The following is a 22,067-nucleotide window of genomic DNA, read 5'->3' as shown; positions in this document are numbered from 1 at the left end:
CTTTCTGCACATGAAACAGAAGCCAAAACATAATGTAATTAAAGCCACTAGCTTACTTCCCCTAACTAGCCCACAAACTCATTCCCTCTTCACTATAATAAAGTCGGAATAAAAAACCTACGTATCGTCGTTATGAAAGATCGTGATTTACGCCTTCTTCCACAGACTATGCACGCCGTTTACAAACACGTCCCATCCCTTTTACACTACGCACGCGTGACGCTCCGCACGACACCCCGCCCCTGACGTTCGGTATCGTCCTTTCCACGCCCCTTCTCTGTCGTTTGGTGAGTGAGAAAAGATGGACAACATGGAGGTGTATTCCAGCTCAAGCCAGGAGGCAGGCCAGGCCCAACCACGCCGCAGATTCCGCTGCAGAGCCTCCAACATGAGTTTTAATGAAATGGTGGAGATGGTCACCATATTGAGGAGGGAGGACTATGATGCCAAGCATGGCCCCTACATGCATCCCAATAAAGTCAAAGCAAAAATTATGGAGAAGGTCATCCGTAGGCTCCAGCGGAAGTTTGGGAAAACCAGGAGCAGAGAGCACCTGCGCAAAAAAAAAGGGAACCCCACCAACTTGCCAAAATTAATAGGGTGATTCGAAGAAGAAGTAAGTTTTTTCCATGTGTATTAATTATTTTGGTGTGTTCTTTGTGCCATGTTTTTAATTTTTGCAGGTTGACCATAATGAATATTATGAATGTGGACGCATGATGCAGTCGTCGTAGTCGTCGTTCATTCGCTGACTTTCAATAATCCAATACCATATTAATGAGAAATGGCATCATGCCTAGTTTGCATGTGCAAAGGGGAGTTGAAGCACTGTATCATAAATAAAAACGTAAATGTAGGAATTGGGGGCGAATGAACGACGACTCCTAGGACCAATTATTCGACACAAATATGAAAGTTGTGACATTTTTGGGGCTTAAAAGGTGTCTTCAATTCTGGTATTGATGTAAATGTGTTTCAGCTTATTTTATAAGAAACGTAAATACCTTGAGATTCCCAAAAAGGAGCGTTTGCTACTCCTTTTTTTATTGAACATGTGTACTCAGTAGCACAATTGTTTGTCACAATCACAACCTATGTTGGGTCACACACAGGGGTGAGCAGATCCAGGGGATACTTGGTTAGCTTACATATAGAAAAAAAAAACAATTGTCACCAGATTTGACATTACTTTGTGAATGGATTAAATACTGGTCTATTTTCTTGCAACGTTTTTTAAAATCAACAATATTGCTCTCTTTTTTTTAATTTTAGAATATTTTTGGGTCATTTCAGGCCGCTCGTAATGTTTTAACCTCCTGTTTTACATTTCTTCAATCTTGTAGGGCACAATGAAGCAGCAAGGCAGGAGGCACAAGCCAACCAAGCCACACCCCCGAGGGATGTAGATGAAGAGGAACCTGCCACAACATCCGGTAAAGTAACATATACCACATTTTCAGGGAATATAGATATAGGCATACAATCTTTTAACACATGTTTTGGTTCCACATTTCAGGAGGAAATCGGGCTGGTCAGGGACTGGACACGTATAGTGCCCAGCTCCTCATCGGCGAGGTTCTCACCTGCAGGGCCCAAGTCGAGGACATACGTCTGGCCTGCCGGGAAATTCGCCACAAAGTGAAGACGCTGGAACGGCAGCTTAAAAATTTAATTAATGTTTTGGGGAGGGTTTAATTGTTTGTGTTCATTTTATTTACAAAGAATTTTAAAAACCAAAAAAAAAAATTAAAAAATTATATTTTGTACTAATAAAAAAAAGACAAAAAAATGAAAAAAATGATTCTATTTTGTACTAATAAAAAAAAAGACAAAAAAATGAAAAAAATGATTCTATTTTGTACTAATAAAAAAAAAGACAAAAAAATGAAAAAAATGATTCTATTTTGTACTAATAAAAAAAAAGACAAAAAAATGAAAAAAATGATTCTATTTTGTACTAATAAAAAAAAAGACAAAAAAATGAAAAAAATGATTCTATTTTGTACTAATAAAAAAAAAGACAAAAAAATGAAAAAAATGATTCTATTTTGTGATAAAAGGGTGGGTGTAGTGGCGCTTGCCCAAATCAGACAATATCCTAATAATACATAATAAATAACAATCCAAAAGTGTAAATGGCTACAAAATCAATCCTCCACCAGCTGTGGGTCTAAAAGTGTTCCACTCAAAATTATATCCAGGGAATGACCACCCAACATTAAGGATCAATGTGGTAAGTCATGAGAGTGGTAAATAATAATGGGTTAAAAAACAAATGTGCTAACCTCAGCACAATGTGAATCGTTAAGAACAGTAATGACAATAAATATATAGTTGTAGATAAAGATAAAATCCAAAGGTGCTTCAAACAATTAAAAGTGCATGGTGCAAAATAAATATAGAAAAAAAGTCCACAAAATGCGAATATAATAAAAATAAACCAATAACGTAGCATGCGCAAGTGGGCATGAACAAAATAATAATGTGCAAATCAAAGGTAAATACGATACCAATCAATAAAGTGCAGTGTTCAAAGTGTCCAGTGCACAATCCGTGCAAAAAAATATATAATCTTTGAAAAGTCCAAAAAAATAAAAATCACTAAAATATTAAGGTGTAAATAGTGCTCCAATGAATCCATATAACATAACTTGAGTGGTTGATGCTGAACGTGCAATCGTGCTTGTATAGAATCACCTTCAGGCTTCCCACAGTGTCTGGAGAATAATGTGTTCCAGCCCCTTACCTTAAGAGGGCTTGTAAAGCAGCCTCTGTGTAAATAATCCCAAACGGCAGCCTGCTGGTCCACTCCCATACAACCCGGCTCGTAGGTTAAGGATGACTCTCAAATGACAAAAGGGAAGCCTCCATAGCATAAAATCTTTAGGATTTATTGAATAAAACAAAGTAAAATCACTCACAAACAGATGACAGTAAACAGCGTGTGTGTCGTTGTGTCTCCGCTCTGCGGCCGCGAGCGGATGACGTCACCAGCAGCTCTCCACGTCCTCACGCGTATCGTGACTGACAAAACGTCACTTAATCATAGGATGGAGGGCGGCTGGTACGGGGGTGACTTATATAGTGCCGTGGCGGCAACTGATTACAAATAATAGACAGCATTTGAAATATAGCGCTAATAATATAAGTTGAAAGACAAATAATAAAAAGTTAGTTTCAACAAAACATAGATTAACAAACATACTATGCTTTGGGCGGAAAAAACTCCCTCCAGTGGTGGAAAAGGAGCAATACAGAATAATTACTACTCAAAATAGGTGTACCTCTACCCCCTGCTGGATAGCTGGGAATAGGTAAAGGGAGAAAAGGACATAATTCTAGTATCTAATAACAAAGAGATACTGAGCAGGAGCAATGGTCCAAAATCATATAATATCAATTGGAATATTTCCCAAATGTGGGAGGGGGATAATAAATGGTGATAAGGTGAAGAGGAACCAAGAAGTAATACATGAAATGCGGGATGGCTACCCATACTGATAAAAGACAAATTTAATATCCATACCAGTCTTCCAAATAAAATAATGTATCCACATAAAATAAAGGTAAAAACCGTCTTGATGATAGCCTAAAACCACTAAAAGCAGTAATAATGACATAAAAACACTAAGAAAGGTCATAATAAAAAGGAGAGGATAAAAGACTAAAAATTAGATATAAAACAGTTAAGATCAAACTCAACGTTATGCCCATGTGGTGTTAAAGTACACAATTCATGTATCCAACAGGATTCAGCCTGACTAATTTTTTGTACTTTATTATCTCCTCTCCAATGGGGTTTGTATTTCTCTATGCCCCATACCATTAGTGAGGAGGGGTCTTGGTTATGATAACGCTCATAATGGCGGGACAGGCTATGTTTTGGGAACCCATTTAAAATGTTTTGTGTATGTTCACGTAGTCTTATCCGAAGTTTTCTCTTTGTTCTGCCAACATATTGGATTTTGCATGGGCATTCTAGGAGGTAAACGACCCCTTCAGTATCACAGGAAATAAACTCTTTAATTTTATATTCTTTTCCTGTGACACTAGATTTGAAGTTCTCTTTTTTCTTTTTACTCTCTTTTGTATGTTTACATGTAAAACATCTTTTACATGGGTAGTACCCTTTTTCATTGAAAAAAGAAAAACTTTTTTTCTCAGGTGGGTCGAGTACATTTTTGGCAATCATGTCCCTTAAAGTGGGCGCCCTCCTGTATGTAAACATTGGTTTTTCTGGTAATATTGATGATAAATGACGGTCGGCTTTTACAATGTGCCAATATTTCTTACAGATTGCTTCTATTTGCTTGTGCTGCACACTATAGTCCATTATTAGGGGTACTTTGCCGGCAAAGGAATTATTCCTAGTAGAGTCCTGGATAAGCGTATCTCTATCTAATGCAACCACATCTTTAATTTTTTTCTCAATAAAATCCTGTTTGTAGCCTTTTTCTACAAATCTCTTGCCGACAAAGTCGGCCTGTTTCAAAAATACGTCAGTCTTTGTGCAGTTTCTCCTTAGTCTCAGAAACTGACCCTTTGGAATATTTTCCAGCCACGGAGTGTGATGACAGCTATCCAAGGGTAGGTAGCTGTTTCTGTCTACCGTTTTGAAATGTGTTTGTGTTACCAACTTGGTTCCTTCTTTGGAAATCTCCAAATCTAGAAAGCTGATTTTCTCATCACTAATCTCCCATGTCAATTTGATGTTTTTTTCATTAGAATTCAAATAAAAGCCGAAGTCGATAAGACTCTCCCTATCTCCTGACCAAATAATTAAAATATCATCAATAAAACGTCTGTATAAAAGTAACTGTTGTGGTTTTCTGTTATATAAAACTTCTGCTTCCCATTCGGCCATGTATAAATTTGCCACACTAGGGGCATACTTAGCGCCCATCGCAATCCCACAAATTTGTTTGAAGTAATCATTGTCATACCCGAAGTAGTTGTGGTCTAGGCTGTATTTTAAACAATTGGAAATAAACTTCTTTTGTGGATTTTTTAGATCACTCAGACCATTCATGGCCCAATTAGTGGCTTGAACTGCTTCTTTATGATTTATAATGGTGTAAAGCGATGATACATCTGCTGTGGCCATGTAGATAGAACTCCCATCAAGTATAATAGTATCCAACAGCTGGATCAGGTGTTTCGTATCTCTGAGGTATGCTTCAGTTTTGTCAGTCACGATACGCGTGAGGACGTGGAGAGCTGCTGGTGACGTCATCCGCTCGCGGCCGCAGAGCGGAGACACAACGACACACACGCTGTTTACTGTCATCTGTTTGTGAGTGATTTTACTTTGTTTTATTCAATAAATCCTAAAGATTTTATGCTATGGAGGCTTCCCTTTTGTCATTTGAGAGTCATCCTTAACCTACGAGCTGTGTTGTATGGGAGTGGACCAGCAGGCTGCCGTTTGGGATTATTTACACAGAGGCTGCTTTACAAGCCCTCTTAAGGTAAGGGGCTGAAACACATTATTCTCCAGACACTGTGGGAAGCCTGAAGGTGATTCTATACAAGCACGATTGCACGTTCAGCATCAACCACTCAAGTTATGTTATATGGATTCATTGGAGCACTATTTACACCTTAATATTTTAGTGATTTTTATTTTTTTGGACTTTTCAAAGATTATATATTTTTTTGCACGGATTGTGCACTGGACACTTTGAACACTGCACTTTATTGATTGGTATCGTATTTACCTTTGATTTGCACATTATTATTTTGTTCATGCCCACTTGCGCATGCTACGTTATTGGTTTATTTTTATTATATTCGCATTTTGTGGACTTTTTTTCTACATTTATTTTGCACCATGCACTTTTAATTGTTTGAAGCACCTTTGGATTTTATCTTTATCTACAACTATATATTTATTGTCATTACTGTTCTTAACGATTCACATTGTGCTGAGGTTAGCACATTTGTTTTTTAACCCATTATTATTTACCACTCTCATGACTTACCACATTGATCCTTAATGTTGGGTGGTCATTCCCTGGATATACTTTTGAGTGGAACACTTTTAGACCCACAGCTGGTGGAGGATTGATTTTGTAGCCATTTACACTTTTGGATTGTTATTTATTATGTATTATTAGGATATTGTCTGATTTGGGCAAGCGCCACTACACCCACCCTTTTATCATTTACTGTCAGTGCGTGAGCATTTTTAGTCGTGGCTGCTGCTTATTAGTTGCTATTTATTTATTTTATTTATTTTTTAGCCTAGTTTTTTATCCGTGGGTAGGTTGATTTGCGCATTAGTTCCCCCCCTTTTACATAGATTCTATTTTGTACTAATAAAAAAATCAAAAACAAAAATAAAAAATATTTTGTACTCCAAAAAATGTGTGTGTAGTTATTGGTATCAATGCTGACTCATTAAATTACTCAGGCATATTTGTTGAGTTATTAAGATTTAACACTCATGGGAATTTATGACATCCCAAACACATGGCTGGATGAGAACCTAGGAAAAAGAAACATTACCCCCAATAAATAAAAAATTAAGAAAATCAAAAAAATAAACACTGTTTAATCAAGCAAAAAGTAAATTTTATTATTTATTGAAGATCGGGCATAGCAATGGCCCCCCTCCCCATAAAATAGTCCACATAGGATTGACGCACTGCACGTGCGGTTTGGGGGGCCAAGCCTCTATGGCTAGCCTCACGTCCCGGCTCCGGAGCCACAACATCTGCCTCATCAGGCAATACCGTGAGATAATTTTGTGAATGTCTCTTTAAAAAATTGTGGAGAATGCAACAACATAGGATGATGTGATTCCATTTGTATTCCGCCAGGTTTATTGCTGTTAAAAACAATCGGAATCGGCTGGCCATGATTCCAAAGGCATTCTCTACCACACGTCTTGCTCTGGCCAGCCGATAATTAAAAACCCTCCTCTCATGGGTGAGGGTGCGTACGGGAAATGGCCTCATGAGGTGGGGACCCAAACCAAAAGCCTCATCTGCAACAAACACGAATGGCAGACCCTCTTCGTTCTCCTCCGCAGGTGGCAATCCTAGGTCCTCCGACTGAAGCCGTTGGGCGAACTCCGTCTCCGCAAAGACACCGCCGTCCGACATCCGGCCATTTTTCCCAACATCCACGTACATGAACTCATAATTGGCAGAGACCACCGCCATCAAAACAATGCTGTGGAACCCCTTGTAATTGAAGAAATGGGATCCACTATGGGGTGGGGGCACAATGCGGATGTGCTTGCCATCAATGGCTCCTCCGCAGTTCGGAAAGTTCCAACGCTGGGAGAAGTCCGCTGCCACAGTCTGCCATTCCTGTGGCGTGGTGGGGAACTGGATAGAAAGATAATAAAAAATCCATTCAAACAAACATTGTGAACAGAATATAGCTACAATTTCAAGGGATCCCACCAAAACAAACAAAAAGGTTATGATTAAAAAATAACATGTGAACACTAAGCATATTAATCACCCCCTCTGATGATCCAAAAATATTTTTAGGGGGAGTGGGGGCCCAAGATGAGTTTGTCACCTGAGAAACAACCCCACAAAAAAGATAAAATAATAATAAAAATAATTATTAGTATGTAGTCAAAAAATGTGGGGGGGGGGGGGGTTTGGACAATGGAGGCCACAAATAAACGGGGATATAGGGACACACAAAATGCAGCACTACAATGGAGGCCACAAATAAACGGGGATATAGGGACACACAAAATGCAGCACTACAATGGAGGCCACAAATAAACGGGGATATAGGGACTATGCTAGGTGGATTTGGCCACAACATAGAATGATGGACAGGTTGGCAAAATACAATAAACATGTAGGGCTTTACAAATTGTGTAGAACAGCATACATGGAGACAAAGTGAACATTCTGAGCATATTAGAAACAGGTAATTTTTTTTTTTTTATGGCCATAGTTTTTTTTATTAAATTTTTTATGATTTGTTATGATTTTTTCCCCTACTATAGGGGACAAAGTCTATGTGATGATATTTAGGAGACATCTTCTCTTTAATGTGACATGGAGGGTCTCAAAGACTCTGCAAGCCTCCTCTGGAACATATAGTATATCCTCTAGGACAGGGGTTTAGCAACCTGGGGCCCTCCAGCTGTTGCAGAACTACAAGTCCCAGTAATTGTAACTGCCAACCTTGCAATGCCTCATGGGAAATGTAGTTCCACAACAGCTGGAGGGTTACTGGTTGCCTACCCCTGCTCTAGGATATACAGTACATTAAAGCGGAGTTCCACCCAACTTTACAAGGTGGTCCTAAACTAAAGACCACCCCCACCCCTTGATTTTATATATATATATATATAGAGAGAGAGATAGATAGATAGATAGATAGATAGATAGATAGATAGATAGATAGATAGATAGATAGATAGATAGATTTTTTTTCCTACCTTTTAACAAGGACAAAGTGTACTTCCATCCTAGCCGGGCTGCATCGAAGTACATCATTTCCTCTCCTGCGGCGAGCCCTCCTCCTCCTCCCCCACTGCCTTATGGGACCTCTGTGTGTCCCAGAAGACGAGGCGGCCATTCAGAAAGCGACACGCAACTCACGCACGTGCTGTAGGAAACCGGTTGTGAAGCCTGAAGGTTCCACTGCCGTTTTCCCTTAGTTGTAATGGCGGCACCTGCACCCGAGCCAGTGGACGAATCGGCCTTGGGGGTGCCGACATCGCGGACTCCCTGGACAGGTAAGTGTCTTTATTAAAAGTCAGCAGCCACAGTGCTTGTAGCTGCTGGCTTTTAAAAAATATATATATATAATGTTGCGGCTGGATGTCCACGCTTTAATTTTTTTTTTTTATAAATGTCTGTTATGTTAATATATTTTTTAATTTTTAATTTTTTTTAGGTGATTAACGGCAAAAATGGCATATAGCGCTTTCTATGGATATTCAGACAAAGGAAACCTGTGTGATTAATGTTGGGTTTCTGTATTAAAATTACTTTTCTTTCACGTTACTGTTGAATTTTATTAAACTTTTTTGTGTAATGTTAATGTATCTAGTAATGTAGTAATATGTTAATGTAGTGTATTAATGCAGGGCTCGACAAACCCCAGGCGCCAGGTTGCATTGGCGACTAGAATTAGCGGCCTGGCATCTGGGCTCCACTGCGGCAGGTGTCTTGTCCCCATGCGGCCCCCTGCCCGCGGGTGCGCGGATTAAGATGCCGTGCCAGCCGGTAATTGAGGCCACGGCTTTGCGGCCAGCAGGAGTGGGATACTTCCATAGGGAAACTGGCGCCCTCTTGTGGTGGTCAAGCAGTAACTGACAAAGCTTCCCCCTGCCTGTTCTCACTGCCCGCCCATCTCCTTCCCAAGAGGAGAAGGTTGAAGGTGTTGTGGGCTTGATCTGGTGCCCTGTCCTTAAAGTGGTTGTAAACTCTGTTACGCCCCTTTTAGACCCCTTTCACACTGGAGGCGTTTTTCAGGCGCTTTACCGCTAAAAATAGCGTCTGAAAAATGCCTCATCTGCAGTCCCTGTGTGAAAACCCGAGTGCTTTCACATTGGGGCGCTGTGCTGGCAGGACATTAGAAAAAAGTCCTGCAAGCAGCTTCTTTGGGGCGCTTTAGGAGTCGTGTATACACCGCCAGGGCCGCTGATAGGCCAGTACAGCCAGCCCTGGCGTCCCGGGCCCGGCGTTCAGGGGGGGCCCGGGCAGCCTCATAGACAGAAGTAAAAAAATAAAAATGTTTCTTCTAAATTACACCCCTGCTTAGCCACTCCTGCTAGCTTAGGGGGCGGGGGTATTGTGGCTATTTTTCGGGCCCCTCCTCTCTGATTATGTGGTGGAGGGAGACTGGAAGTGGAGGGACTTTTTTTTCTTTTTCGGGCGCATGTGCAGTGCATTTCGCGCCCTGCTCTGCCGCTTACAGTTCCGGGCGCCAGCCTGCTGCTGTCCATTTCCTTCCCTGGCGGAGTGATCTAGCTCCTCTTAGCAAGATGGCGAGAGAGAGGCTGCAAGGTGCGCGGCGGAGGTATCAGGCAGCTGACAAATTGCAGAAGCAGAGGGGAAGCTGGAATTCGTGGCTGCTGCAGCACGGGAGTGCCTGGAGGTGGGTTAGTGCTGACACAGAAGGGGGAGCATGTTTGTCTGCACCTGGCACTTTGGAAAATTGCACGAGTCAAAATTGTCAATGTATGGACTTGGAGATAAAAGGACACAGACTCATGTATAAATTAGATTTGCTTATTATTTTAATTATTATTTTACACTAATTTCACAGGTAATTGGAACATTTTTGTTAATGGATATATGATTTTTATAATTTTGATGATGTATCTAGTATAATAATGTTAATATTGTGGGGATTCATTAGGCAAAAAAAAAAACATATACACAGGCAATTTAAAAGCAGCAGCTTATCGAGGATTCATTCACATAGGATTTAATTGTGTTGGCTATTTCACCTAAGAGTGGTTATTGGTATTATAAGAATATATCACCATCTATAACACACAGGCAGTGTGTTATAGATGCTGATGATCTTAAAGAGGAAGTAAACCCTATTATTTATTTATTTTTAAAACACCCTGCAAGGCATAGCATACTAGCTCATTATTAAGTACTTACCTGAGATCGAAGCCCCTGCAGTGGTGCTCGTTCCCCTCCTCCGTCGCCGCCATCTCTGCACGATTCACTTCTGCATATCATGGCTCCGGCGCTGTGACTGGCCGGAGCCACAATGACGTCACTCCCGCTAATGCGCGCTGGTGCCGCCACTAACGGCATGATCGCCGCTAGTAACGGCACGCTCAATGCGCCTGCGCGCCGTTGTCTATGCGCGGTAGACATTGGTGTCTTTCTTTTGCAGATCAGACACAGCCTGCTCTGCTTTAAGGGTAGCTGGTGTAAACAAATCGACTATCCATTTATAACCAACTGCCCTCCAATCCGATCTGCTAGACAGCGGGTTACAAATCCCTTTCCGTTTTGTTTAGAGAATCAGATTGGAGGTAGGTGGGTGTAAATTAACATAAGTCCATTTAGATCCATCGCTCTATAGTAATGAATGGAGGGTCAGATCAGGTCCGCCTATAAAATGGACAGGCGGGCCCTATCAGACCCGTTGTGTGAACCCACCCCCAAACTGCTTGCGCCCACCCTTTGGCAGGGTGGCACGGACAGGCTGGATCACATACATGTACATCCAGCCTGTTCCTACACTTTATTTCAAGGTGCGGTGTAGGGAGGGGGCGGGGCAATGGATAGGGTTGAGGGTGGGGCTGAAGGGGGGGGCCCCGTCAGGTAGGCTGTACGGGGCCCCATGATTTCTATCAGCGGCCCTGTACACCGCACCCAATGTTATTACAAGCAGCGGGAAGGGATGTCCCCCCCCCCCTCCAGCCACCTTCTGCCACTCACCCGGGCTCTCCCGTCCCACAGGGAGACCCGAGCGACAAGCTGGCACGTCCGCCGGCTGGCTGGAAACCCAAACAAAGCCGGAATCGGCTTTGATTGGGTCTCGGACGTAGTAACCCGGAAGTGACGTCACCTCCAGTTTACTCGGGAGCCAACGGCGACAGTTTTGTAAAATCGATACAATTCAAAAATGCTGATCTTGGCATTTTAAATACTTTCAAGTGCAGGGGAGGGGTTTGGGGTCTTATAGATCCCTCCATAAAGAGGACCTGTCACTGTCTATTACTGTCACCAGGGATGTTTCCTCGTGACAGCAATAAATGTGATAAAAATATAAAAATTAAAGGGACATTGTAAAAAAAAGAAAAACAAATACTTTTTTTAAAGCACCCCAAGCCCTGCGTGCCAAAGCGAACGCACACAGAAGTTGCGCCCACGAATGTAAACCGCATTCAAACCACACATGTGAGGTATCATTAGAGCGAGAGCAATAATTCTAGCACTAGACCTTCTCTGTAACTATAAACAGGTAACCAATCAAAACTTTTAAAGCGTCACCTATGGAGATATTTAAGTACCGTAGTTTGTCGCCATTGCACAAGTGTGCGCAATTTGAAAGCGTGACATGTTAGGTATCTATTTACTCGGCGTAACATCATCTTTCACATTATAGAAAAAAATTGGGCTAACTTTACTGGTTTTTTGTTTTTTTTTTCAATTCATTGAAGTGTAATTTTTCCAAAAAATGAAAGACCCCTGTGCAAATACTGTATGACAAAAAAAAAAAAAATATATATATATATATATATATATATATATATATATATATAGGGGCAGATCCTCGTACAGCGGCGCATAGCGTATCTAAGATACACTACGCCGCCGTAAATTTTTATTTTTTTTCTGAATCCACAAAGAATTTGCGCCGTAAGTTACGGCGGCGTAGTTTATCTTTGGCGCCGTAAGGGCACGGAATTCAAATGGATGTAATGGGGGCGTGTTTTATGTAAATACGTTGTGACCCGACGTAAACAACGTTTTTTTTTAACTGCGCATGCGCCGTCCGTGGGGGTATCCCAGTGCGCATGCTCGAAATTAACCCGGAACAAGCCAATGCTTCCGACGGTGACGTCATTCTACGCAAATCCCTATTCGCGAACGCCTTACGCAAACGGCATAAAAATTTCAAAATTCTACGCGGGAACGACGGCCATACTTAACATTGAGTACGCCTCATAACAGCAGCTTTAACTATACGCCGGAAAAAGCCGAACGCAAACGACGTAAAAAAATGCGCCGGCCGAACCTACGTTCGTGGATCGCCGTAACTAGCTAATTTGCATACTCGATGCGGAATTTGACGGAAACGGCACCTTGCGGCCGCCGAAAAATTGCAGCTTAGATCCGACGACGGCGGATCTAGCCGAGATGCCGTCGTATCTTGTTTTGTGGATACAAAACAAAGATACGACGCGCAAAATTTGAAATTACGCGGCATATCAAGAGATATGCCGGCGTAATACCTTTGTGGATCTGCCCCATAATGTGTAGGGAGTTCTAAGTAATTTTCTAGCTAAAAATACAGATTAAGCCCTGGTTCACACTGGGTACGATTTGGAACGATTTGAGATGCGATTTGACATGTCAAATCGCATCTCAAATCGGCGGCAATTGTCGGCAATGGCACTGTCCTAATCAGTGCGACCCCGCATCTGCGATTTCAAAAAGTAGTTCCTGTACTACTTTTTGCGATTTCAGGCCGCGATTTACATTAAATTGCGGCCGAAATCGCGGCAAATCGCGGCAAAATCGCGGCCGCGAAATCGCGGTAAAATCGCGCATTTTACCGCGATTTTGAATTCGCAGCAGTGTGAACCTAGGCTTTAACTTGTAAGCAACAAATGTCAGAAAAAAGGCCTGGTCTTCAAGTGGTCCAATACCCCCGCCCTACAGAAGCATGGCCCTTTTTATCTCCCTGACCATCACCTCCTGATCTTCACACCCATCAATTATCACAGAGAATCAAACATCACATTACAAAAAATCTCTTCTGAATTATTTATTAATAAATGTATACAGATAGATGGACCGTCACCGAGATTTACTGCCATATTCTTTATATGATATGGGATGTATAATACACTATAAAGAGAAGAAATAGAAAAAGCTTCTAAAATCAAAACAAATCAGATAATAACCCATCACCATGGCTCCTGTAAGGTGTCATTTTTATCCTCATCAGATATTTTTCCTGCTTCTTCTTACTGACAGTTGGTACATTTCCTGACATGTGGAAGCTCCTCCCTGCACACACACCTATCAGCTAGACATGTGCACTGCCGAAAAATGTGTTGGTTTTCGTATCAAATGTTTTTCGGGTCATTCATTATGATCAAAATTCGTAAATTCAGAAATTCAAAAATCCGGAAATTCGAACATTTGGAAATTCATAAATTCGAAAACTCAGAAATGAAAAAATACGATAATAAGAGAGAAAATACGAAAATTCGAAAGAACGAAAATTCTAAATAATAACTAAATAACTAACTAACTATTCAATTATAGGTATTGGAATTTTCTTTCAAATTTAACTGTTATGCCGCGTACACACGATCGGTCTGATGGATCGTTTTCATCAGAAGAACCGATCGTGTGTGGGCCCCATCAGTTTTTTTCCCATCGGTGAAAAAACGTGAAAAAACGTATAACCTGTTTTTAAAATTATCCGATGGTTAAAAAACCGACAGAAAAAAACGATCGTCTGTGGGGAAATCCATCGGTTAAAAATCAACGCATGCTCAGAATCAAGTCGACGCATGCTCGGAAGCATTGAACTTCATTTTTCTCGGCACGTCGTTGTGTTTTACGTCACCGCGCTCTGACCCGATCGTTTTTTTAACTGATGGTGTGTAGGCAAGACTGATGAAAGTCGGCTTCATCGGATATCTGATGAAAAAATCCATCAGACCGTTTTCATCGGATGAACCGATCGTGTGTACAGGGCGTTAGTCAACGTAACGAATACGAATTCATCCGAAGTTATGAATTATCCGAAATAACGAATGCCGCATCTAAACAGATGGAACGGAATGAATTAATATTAATAAGATAGTTTTTCTTATTGTTATTGCTATTTTTTTTTATTAATTTGTTACGTTCCATTCGTTTTAGATGCGGCATTCGTTATTTCCGATAATTTGTAACTTCATATAAATTCTAACTTCGGATAAATTTGTATTCGTTACGTTCACTATCAGCCTAATTTGAAAGGAAATTCCAATACCTATAATTTATTCTAGGTAATAGTTAAGTTATTATTAGTTAGTTATTTTTTCAGATTTTAAAATTTTTGTTCTTATTTTTCTTTTCTTTTTTATATTTTTCATATTTTCGTTCTTTTGAATTTTTCCAGATTTTTGAATTTCCAAAATATCGGGATTTTCGTATTTAGAATTTACGAATATTCAGAAAAATTCGTTAAACAGGCTTTTAGCATCGCTTTAGCGGCGCTTTCCAGGCGCTAGCGGGGAGCTTTTAACCCCCGCTAGAGTTAAAAGCGCCGTTGCCGATGCATTTTGCAATGGGCAGGGGCGCTCTATGAGCGATGTATACACCCCTCCTACAGCGCCTCCAAGAGGCTGCTTGCAGGACTTTTTTTAATATTCCGCAAGCGGATCGCTCCAGTGTGAAAGCACTCGGGCTTTCACATTGGAGTGACAGGAGAAGCGCTTTACAGGCGTTATTTTTAGCGATGTAGCGCCTGTGAAGCGCCTCAGTGTGAAAGAAGCCTTACAGAACCGGTATAAAAGGATACAGGAAATATGACAGAGCTAAAACAATCCATAACACACATCATCCGGAAGTGCGGTCAGTGGTCGTTACATTTGTATCTGCTGGTGGTCGGCGCCCCATGGGGAGGACACACTCCTTTCACATTGTCTCATATGCTGTGATCAATACCAGGAGTGCCTCTGTTCACCTGTGAACTACAGAACAACTCCCACATGTTTTAGGACATGAAGGTGTTAAGAAGTTCTAAGACTACCTAGAGTGACAACATTTCTTCTCTATAGATACAGTGCAGAGAGTGAGAGTTGTCACCGTAGGACAGGGAATGTGTTCCTGGCAGGATCACCAGGTGAAAATGAAGTAATGAAAAGGAAAAAGTCATGAAAAGGAAAACAAAGGCAGCCACCACATGTAAGGACTGATAAACTACACTGTATGAGATTTTTGTGTTTGGATTTGGATACATTTTAACACTTCAATCAAATAGTTAACACTTAACCCTTTATCTTAATTTCCTTCTTCTAACCCCTGAAAATGAAATAAGCCCCAGAAAACTCTCATTCATATTACTGAGTAGTGTTGCTCAGGAATATTCGTATTGCGTATGGCATATGGCATATTCGAGTATTCGCAAATATCTCGAATTTCGCGGCCAATATTCGCTATTCCGAATATTCGTGATATTTTATATAAAAAAAAAAAAATTGCGAAATTTCGCTAATGCGATTTTGCGATTTTTTTTTTTTGCGATTTTTATTTTTTATTTTTTTGGTGATTGGCTCTGATGCAAAAGAAGGGCGGAGAAAGTATTCTCGAATATTCGGAAATAGAATATTCGGAATATTTTATCAAAAAAAAAAATGTTGTGAAATATTCTATTTCCGAATATTCGAGAATACTTTCTCCGCCCTTCTTTTGCATCAGAGCCAATCACCAAAAAAAAAAAATTCTATATACTCTATATACAGACATGAAAAAGTATTCATACCCCTCTATATACAGACAGGAAAAAGTATTCATACCCCTCTATACACAGAGACAGGAAAAAGTATTCATACCCCTCTATACACAGAGACAGGAAAAGGTATTCATACCCCTCTATACACAGAGACAGGAAAAAGTATTCATACCCCTCTATACACAGGAAAAAGTTTATCAAAAAAAAAATGTTGTGAAATATTTTGACAACTGTATTCGCGAATACCCGATTTCCGGGTATGAATACTTTTTCCTGTCTCTGTGTATAGAGGGGTATGAATACTTTTTCCTGTCTATAGAGGGGTATGAATACTTTTTCCTGTCTGTGTATAGAGGAGTATGAATACTTTTTCCTGTCTCTGTGTATAGAGGGGTATGAATACTTTTTCCTGTCTCTGTGTATAGAGGGGTATGAATACTTTTTCCTGCCTCTGTCTATAGAGGGGTATGAATACTTTTTCCGGTCTCTGTCTATAGAGGGGTATGAATACTTTTTCCTGTCTGTATATAGAGGGGTATGAATACTTTTTCCTGTCTGTATATAGAGGGGTATGAATACTTTTTCCTGTCTGTGTATAGAGGGGTATGAATACTTTTTCCTGTCTCTGTGCATAGAGGGGTATGAATACTTTTTCCTGTCTCTGTCTATAGAGGGGTATGAATACTTTTTCCTGTCTGTATATAGAGGGGTATGAATACTTTTTCCTGTCTGTATATAGAGGGGTATGAATACTTTTTCCTGTCTGTGTATAGAGGGGTATGAATACTTTTTCCTGTATCTGTGCATAGAGGGGTATGAATACTTTTTCCTGTCTCTGTCTATAGAGGGGTATGAATACTTTTTCCTGTCTCTGTCTATAGAGGGGTATGAATACTTTTTCCTGTCTCTGTGTATAGAGGGGTATGAATACTTTTTCCTGTCTGTGTATAGAGGGGTATGAATACTTTTTCCTGTCTCTGTGTATAGAGGGGTATGAATACTTTTTCCTGTCTGTGTATATAGAGGGATATGAATACTTTTTCCTGTGTATAGAGGGGTATGAATACTTTTTCCTGTGTATAGAGGGGTATGAATACTTTTTCCTGTATATAGAGGGGTATGAATACTTTTTCCTGTCTGTATATAGAGTATATAGAATTTTTTTTTTTTTGGTGATTGGCTCTGATGCAAAAGAAGGGTGGAGAAAGTATTCTCGAATATTCGGAAATAGAATATTCGCGAATACTTTCTCCACCCTTTTTTTGCATCAGAGCCAATCAGAGTTGTCAAAATCTCGCAATCAATTTCGCATTCGCATTTGCGAAATTTCGATAAAATATTCCGAATATTCGAGAATACTTTCTCTGCCCTTCTTTTGCATCAGAGCCAATCACCAAAAAAAAAAAAAAATCGCAAAAAAAAAATCGCAAAATCGCATTAGCCAAATTTCGCAATTTTTTTTTTTATAAAATATCACGAATATTCGATTTTAGCGAATATTTCACGAATATTTGGCTATATATTCGTGATATATCGCGAAATCGAATATGGCGTATTCCGCTCAACACTACACTGGAAGTGATCACCATACACTCCCCAATGCTGAGATCTGTTAGTGACAAGAATTCGGTGTTGGGAACGAGATTCAGATTTCTGTATTGTCAGCAGATTCTGGGCAGATTTCCTGCTGTATTATAATTCCTCACAGCCCCCCTTCCCCAGATATAGTCACATGACCTTTCCCCACACCTAATATAGCATGGAGGGGCTCAGTGAAGGTGGTGGTGAAGGTGTGGAGGTGTCTGATCGGGTCACACAGATCATAAAAGAAGATCTGCCCGGCCTCATAATTCAGAGAGATCCTGACTCTCTTACTGGAGAGATCGGGAGATATTCTGATCCCTTTATTGTCATGTCTTATGGAATACTGATTATTATATCTGAACAAACCCCAGGACTTCTTATTATTTCCAATCCCTGACTCCTTTCCTCTCCTCTCTATACTGGGATAACACATCCCGACCACCCAACACACTGATTTACTGACATCCACTTCCCAATAATGTCGCCCCGAGGAAAATCTCCTGCTGCTTAATACATTACTACAATCCTGAAATCTCTCCGGTGTTTCTGGACGATTCTGCTCTATATCTGACCAGGATACAGTTTTCATGTCATCTGATATCTGTAGCTTATTATGAGCCGTGTTCACATCCAGTAATATGTCTGAAGCTTCCTGTATATTGAAGAATACATTTACCCCTTTTATCATATCAGATAACCCTGTGTGTATTGTGTGTGAGATTCCAGACACATCCAGATCCCCTCCATCATGGAGGAGTCTATCATGTCTCTCTCTGTCCTCATTATCTCCCTCCTCAGTATCACACAAGTCCCCTGTGTCTGATTCCTGTAGGACAGTCAGTGGGTCAGTCATGTTACACAGCTCCTCAATGTCCTCCATCTTCCTGGACAGATCCTCCTTCTTTATTTCCAGCTGATCAATCAAATCAGACAATGAGAGGGAGATCCGCTTTTCCTGGCTGGAGATGTTCCTCCGGACTCTCTTCTCCAGGTCCTCCAGATGTCTCCTGAGCTCTATGAACAGGGCAGTGACTCCCTCTGTTAGACCAGCTGATTTTTCTTGTACTCTTTCCTTACGTTCCTGCAGACTCCGGACTCTTTTCTCAATCTTCTTTCTTTTAGAAATCATTTCCTGCAGAACATTTCTGAATTTCAGTTTTTTATTCTCAGAGGCCTCATCCAGAGTCTGCACCTTGTGTCCTCGGTGTTCTCCATCCAGCCTGCAGGACACACAGATACAAGCAGAGTCCTCAGTGCAGTAATATTTAAGAAGTTCTCTATGGATGGAGCATTTTCTGTTCTCCATGGAAGTGGTGGGATCAGTTAGGACATGTTCTGGTGACTTGCTGTGGACTCTCAGGTGATCATTACATAGAGAAGCTTCACACATCAGACAGGATTTAACAGCCGGTACAGGAGAGTGAATACATTGTGTACAGAAGATTCCAGTCTCCTTCTTATCTGGCTGAGTAGATCGGAAAGTCTCCACTATGTTACGTAGTGTTATGTTCCTGTGCAGTACAGGCCGATCCCGGAACTCTTCTCTGCACTCAGGACAGGAATAACTTCCAGACCCCCCCTGTGTATCCAACACACGATCAATACAGACCCGGCAGAAGTTGTGACCACATCTCAGGTTTACAGGATCTGTATAAATGTTCAGACAGATGGAACAGTCCAGCTCCTGTCTCAGATCAGAAGACGCCATCGCTGACAGCAGAAGAGAGAAACGAAACTGAAAGTCTCAGCTGAAAAGCTGAAGGGCGTATCATAGTTCTATGTACAGGGTGGGGCTGTGCTGGTCTTGCAGCTTTTATCTGCTGTTTGTACATAAAGTACGTACAAAGGTCATTCTTAAAGAATATGCCCAGACAAACTTCTTCCCTTAGTTTTGAATACAATGGGGAAGGATCAGAACTCCTATCAAGTCTTTCCTGCTATCTGGGGTTCTGTTAAAGAAATAGAGCTAGAACTCTGAACCCCTGTAAACTTTTTTTATTTTTGTTCCTGTTACATATTTTCTATCCTGCCCCAAGGGGAGAATAAATAGAATAGAACCATTGTCAGCAGGACAGGAAGTGGAGAAATCTCTCTAACTTTCTCATCCTCCCGACTCTTTAAATGATTTTTTAGCTTGACATACATTTTAAATAATTCCCTGCAAGTGTTTGCTGTTTTTTTCAAACTATAGTGACTTTAATATGCCATTTTCTTATATTTCTTCTTCACATTGAGTGAATAACCATTGACATGTATGTTTTTTTCTATTCTGATGCTCTGTTTTGGTGAAATTTGCCTGCAGCTTTTTGGTGGGATCCCTTGTTTGCATTGTGTGATAATCCTGTCCCCAGGTTGCAGGTCAGCATCTGGAGGATTTGACTCTTGTTTAACCACTTCAGCCCCAGACAATTTCACTGGCCAATGACCAGAGCACTTTTTGTGATTTGGCACTGCGTCGCTTTAACTGACAATTGCGCGGTCGTGCGACGTGGCTCCCAAACAAATTTGGCGTCCTTTTATTTCCCACAAATAGAGCTTTCTTTTGGTGGTATTTGATCACCTCTGCGGTATTTATTTTTTGCGCTATAAACAAAAATAGAGCGACAATTTTGAAAAAATTCTATATTTTTTACTTTTTGCTATAATAAATATCCCCCAAAAACATATACAAATATTTTTTTTCCTCAGTTTAGGCCGATACGTATTCTTCTACCTATTTTTGGTAAAAAAAATCGCAATAAGCGTTTATCTAATGGTTTGCGCAAAATTTATAGTGTTTACAAAATAGGGGATAGTTTTATTGCATTTTTTTATTTTTTACTACTAATGGCGGCGATCAGCGTTTTTTTTCGTGACTGCGACATTATGGCGGACACTTCGGAAAATTTTGACACATTTTTGGGACCATTGTCATTTTCACAGCAAAAAATGCATTTAAAATGCATTATTTTACTGTGAAAATGACAATTGCAGTTTGGGAGTTAACCACAGGGGGCGCTGTTGGGGATATGTGTTCCCTGAAGTGTGTTTACAACTGTAGGGGGGTGTGGCTGTAGGTCTGAAGTCATTGATTGTGCGTCCCTATATTAGGGAACACACAATCAATGACAGCGCCACAGTGAAGAACGAGGAAGCCGTGTTTACACACAGCTATCCTCGTTCTTCAGCTCCGGGGACCGATCGCGGGACTCCAGCGGCGATCGGGTCCGCAAGTCCCGCGCTCACGGTCCAGGAGCTTCGGACCAGGTCGCGGGAGCGCGCCGTAGGCGTGCGCCCGCGACCCACCGCTGGGCTTTATACAATCACGTACAGGTACGTGATTGTGCCCAGTGGTGCCATTCTGCGTTAGGCGCTCCTTAAGTGGTTAAATGATTTTTTAGCTTGACATACATTTTAAATGTAGCACTACCCCCGAAGGAGCTGCTGGTTTGTTTTGGGTGGCATGTTACCTCTTTTCCTTGGCTGTCTAGGGTACAGGATGAGAGCCGAGAAGAACTGTCCACACTTTAAGTGTCTTTTTCTGCACTTTATTACCCAACAGGGTAAAAATAACAAAAGTAGTAGTAGTTGAAGAGGTAGAAAGGATAGTAAGTAGTAGGTTCAGGTGTATAACTTTTTCCGGAAACACTCCTGCTTCCAGCAATAAACTCTCGTCGCCACTCTAGCCAGAGTGGGTATTGTGCACCCGGATAGGCCTCTCTCACCAGCCTAGCATCCAGGGTATCACACGGAACTTTAGCAAAGTCTCTGCCACAGACCTTCCCAAAGATGGAGATGTATTCGGTCCAGAATCCTTCTCAACACAGGATTAAGCACCCGGATCTCTCCTGAACAAACTTTAGTAAATTCAGAACTGACAGGCGACCATCACTCAGCCTTTCAGTAATGGTGCGTCCTTCGATGAAGTTCAAGGCCTCTCCTGAGATACCAGCCTCGTGCTCGGTGCTCCCCCAGACAGGCTCTTCATCGGGCGGCTTCGTCCCTCAGGACGGACAGCTCAGGACCACTCTGCAACTGTAGACCCAGTCTGACTACCAGGCATACACGGTAGATCACAACCATGGATCAACGTGGTCCAGGAGCCAGGAACACTTGAACACGCACCCCCGGCCATGAGGGCCACACACGGAGGGTGGTGGGACGACAGCCAGGGACGGCCTCACAACGACATCGACCCAGAACTAACAACGTCTGTCCCTTAATCACTCTCCCCCAGCATGCACAGCGAGGCGATCAACCCCCACTAATTGGCTGCCGAGGAAAAACACCCAATACGCCCTGACTTGACTGCTGACACCCTTGGCCTGGGGTGGTACACTCCAGACAGCAATAGTGGTCACCCACAG

At 41.3% G+C, this 22,067-nt stretch overlaps 1 protein-coding gene across 1 annotated transcript; it reads right to left on the bottom strand.

Annotated features, from left to right (window-relative positions):
* Positions 1 to 17,638: 17,638 nt before the first annotated feature.
* LOC120941667 (E3 ubiquitin/ISG15 ligase TRIM25-like) lies at positions 17,639 to 19,663 on the bottom strand. The gene has a single exon (XM_040355204.1). It carries the CDS (start codon positions 19,427 to 19,429, stop codon positions 17,840 to 17,842), a length of 1,590 nt encoding a protein of 529 aa, XP_040211138.1. The 5' UTR covers positions 19,430 to 19,663; the 3' UTR covers positions 17,639 to 17,839.
* Positions 19,664 to 22,067: the final 2,404 nt, after the last annotated feature.

Source organism: Rana temporaria, chromosome 5, assembly GCF_905171775.1.
Source record: "Rana temporaria chromosome 5, aRanTem1.1, whole genome shotgun sequence".
NCBI classification, from domain to species: domain Eukaryota; kingdom Metazoa; phylum Chordata; class Amphibia; order Anura; family Ranidae; genus Rana; species Rana temporaria.
This window is presented reverse-complemented; position numbering and strand designations above follow the sequence as displayed.

Coding starts and splice junctions, on each gene's coding strand:
- LOC120941667 (XM_040355204.1), bottom strand. CDS start 19,429: ATGGCGTCTTCTGATCTGAGACAGGAGCTGGACTGTTCCATCTGTCTG.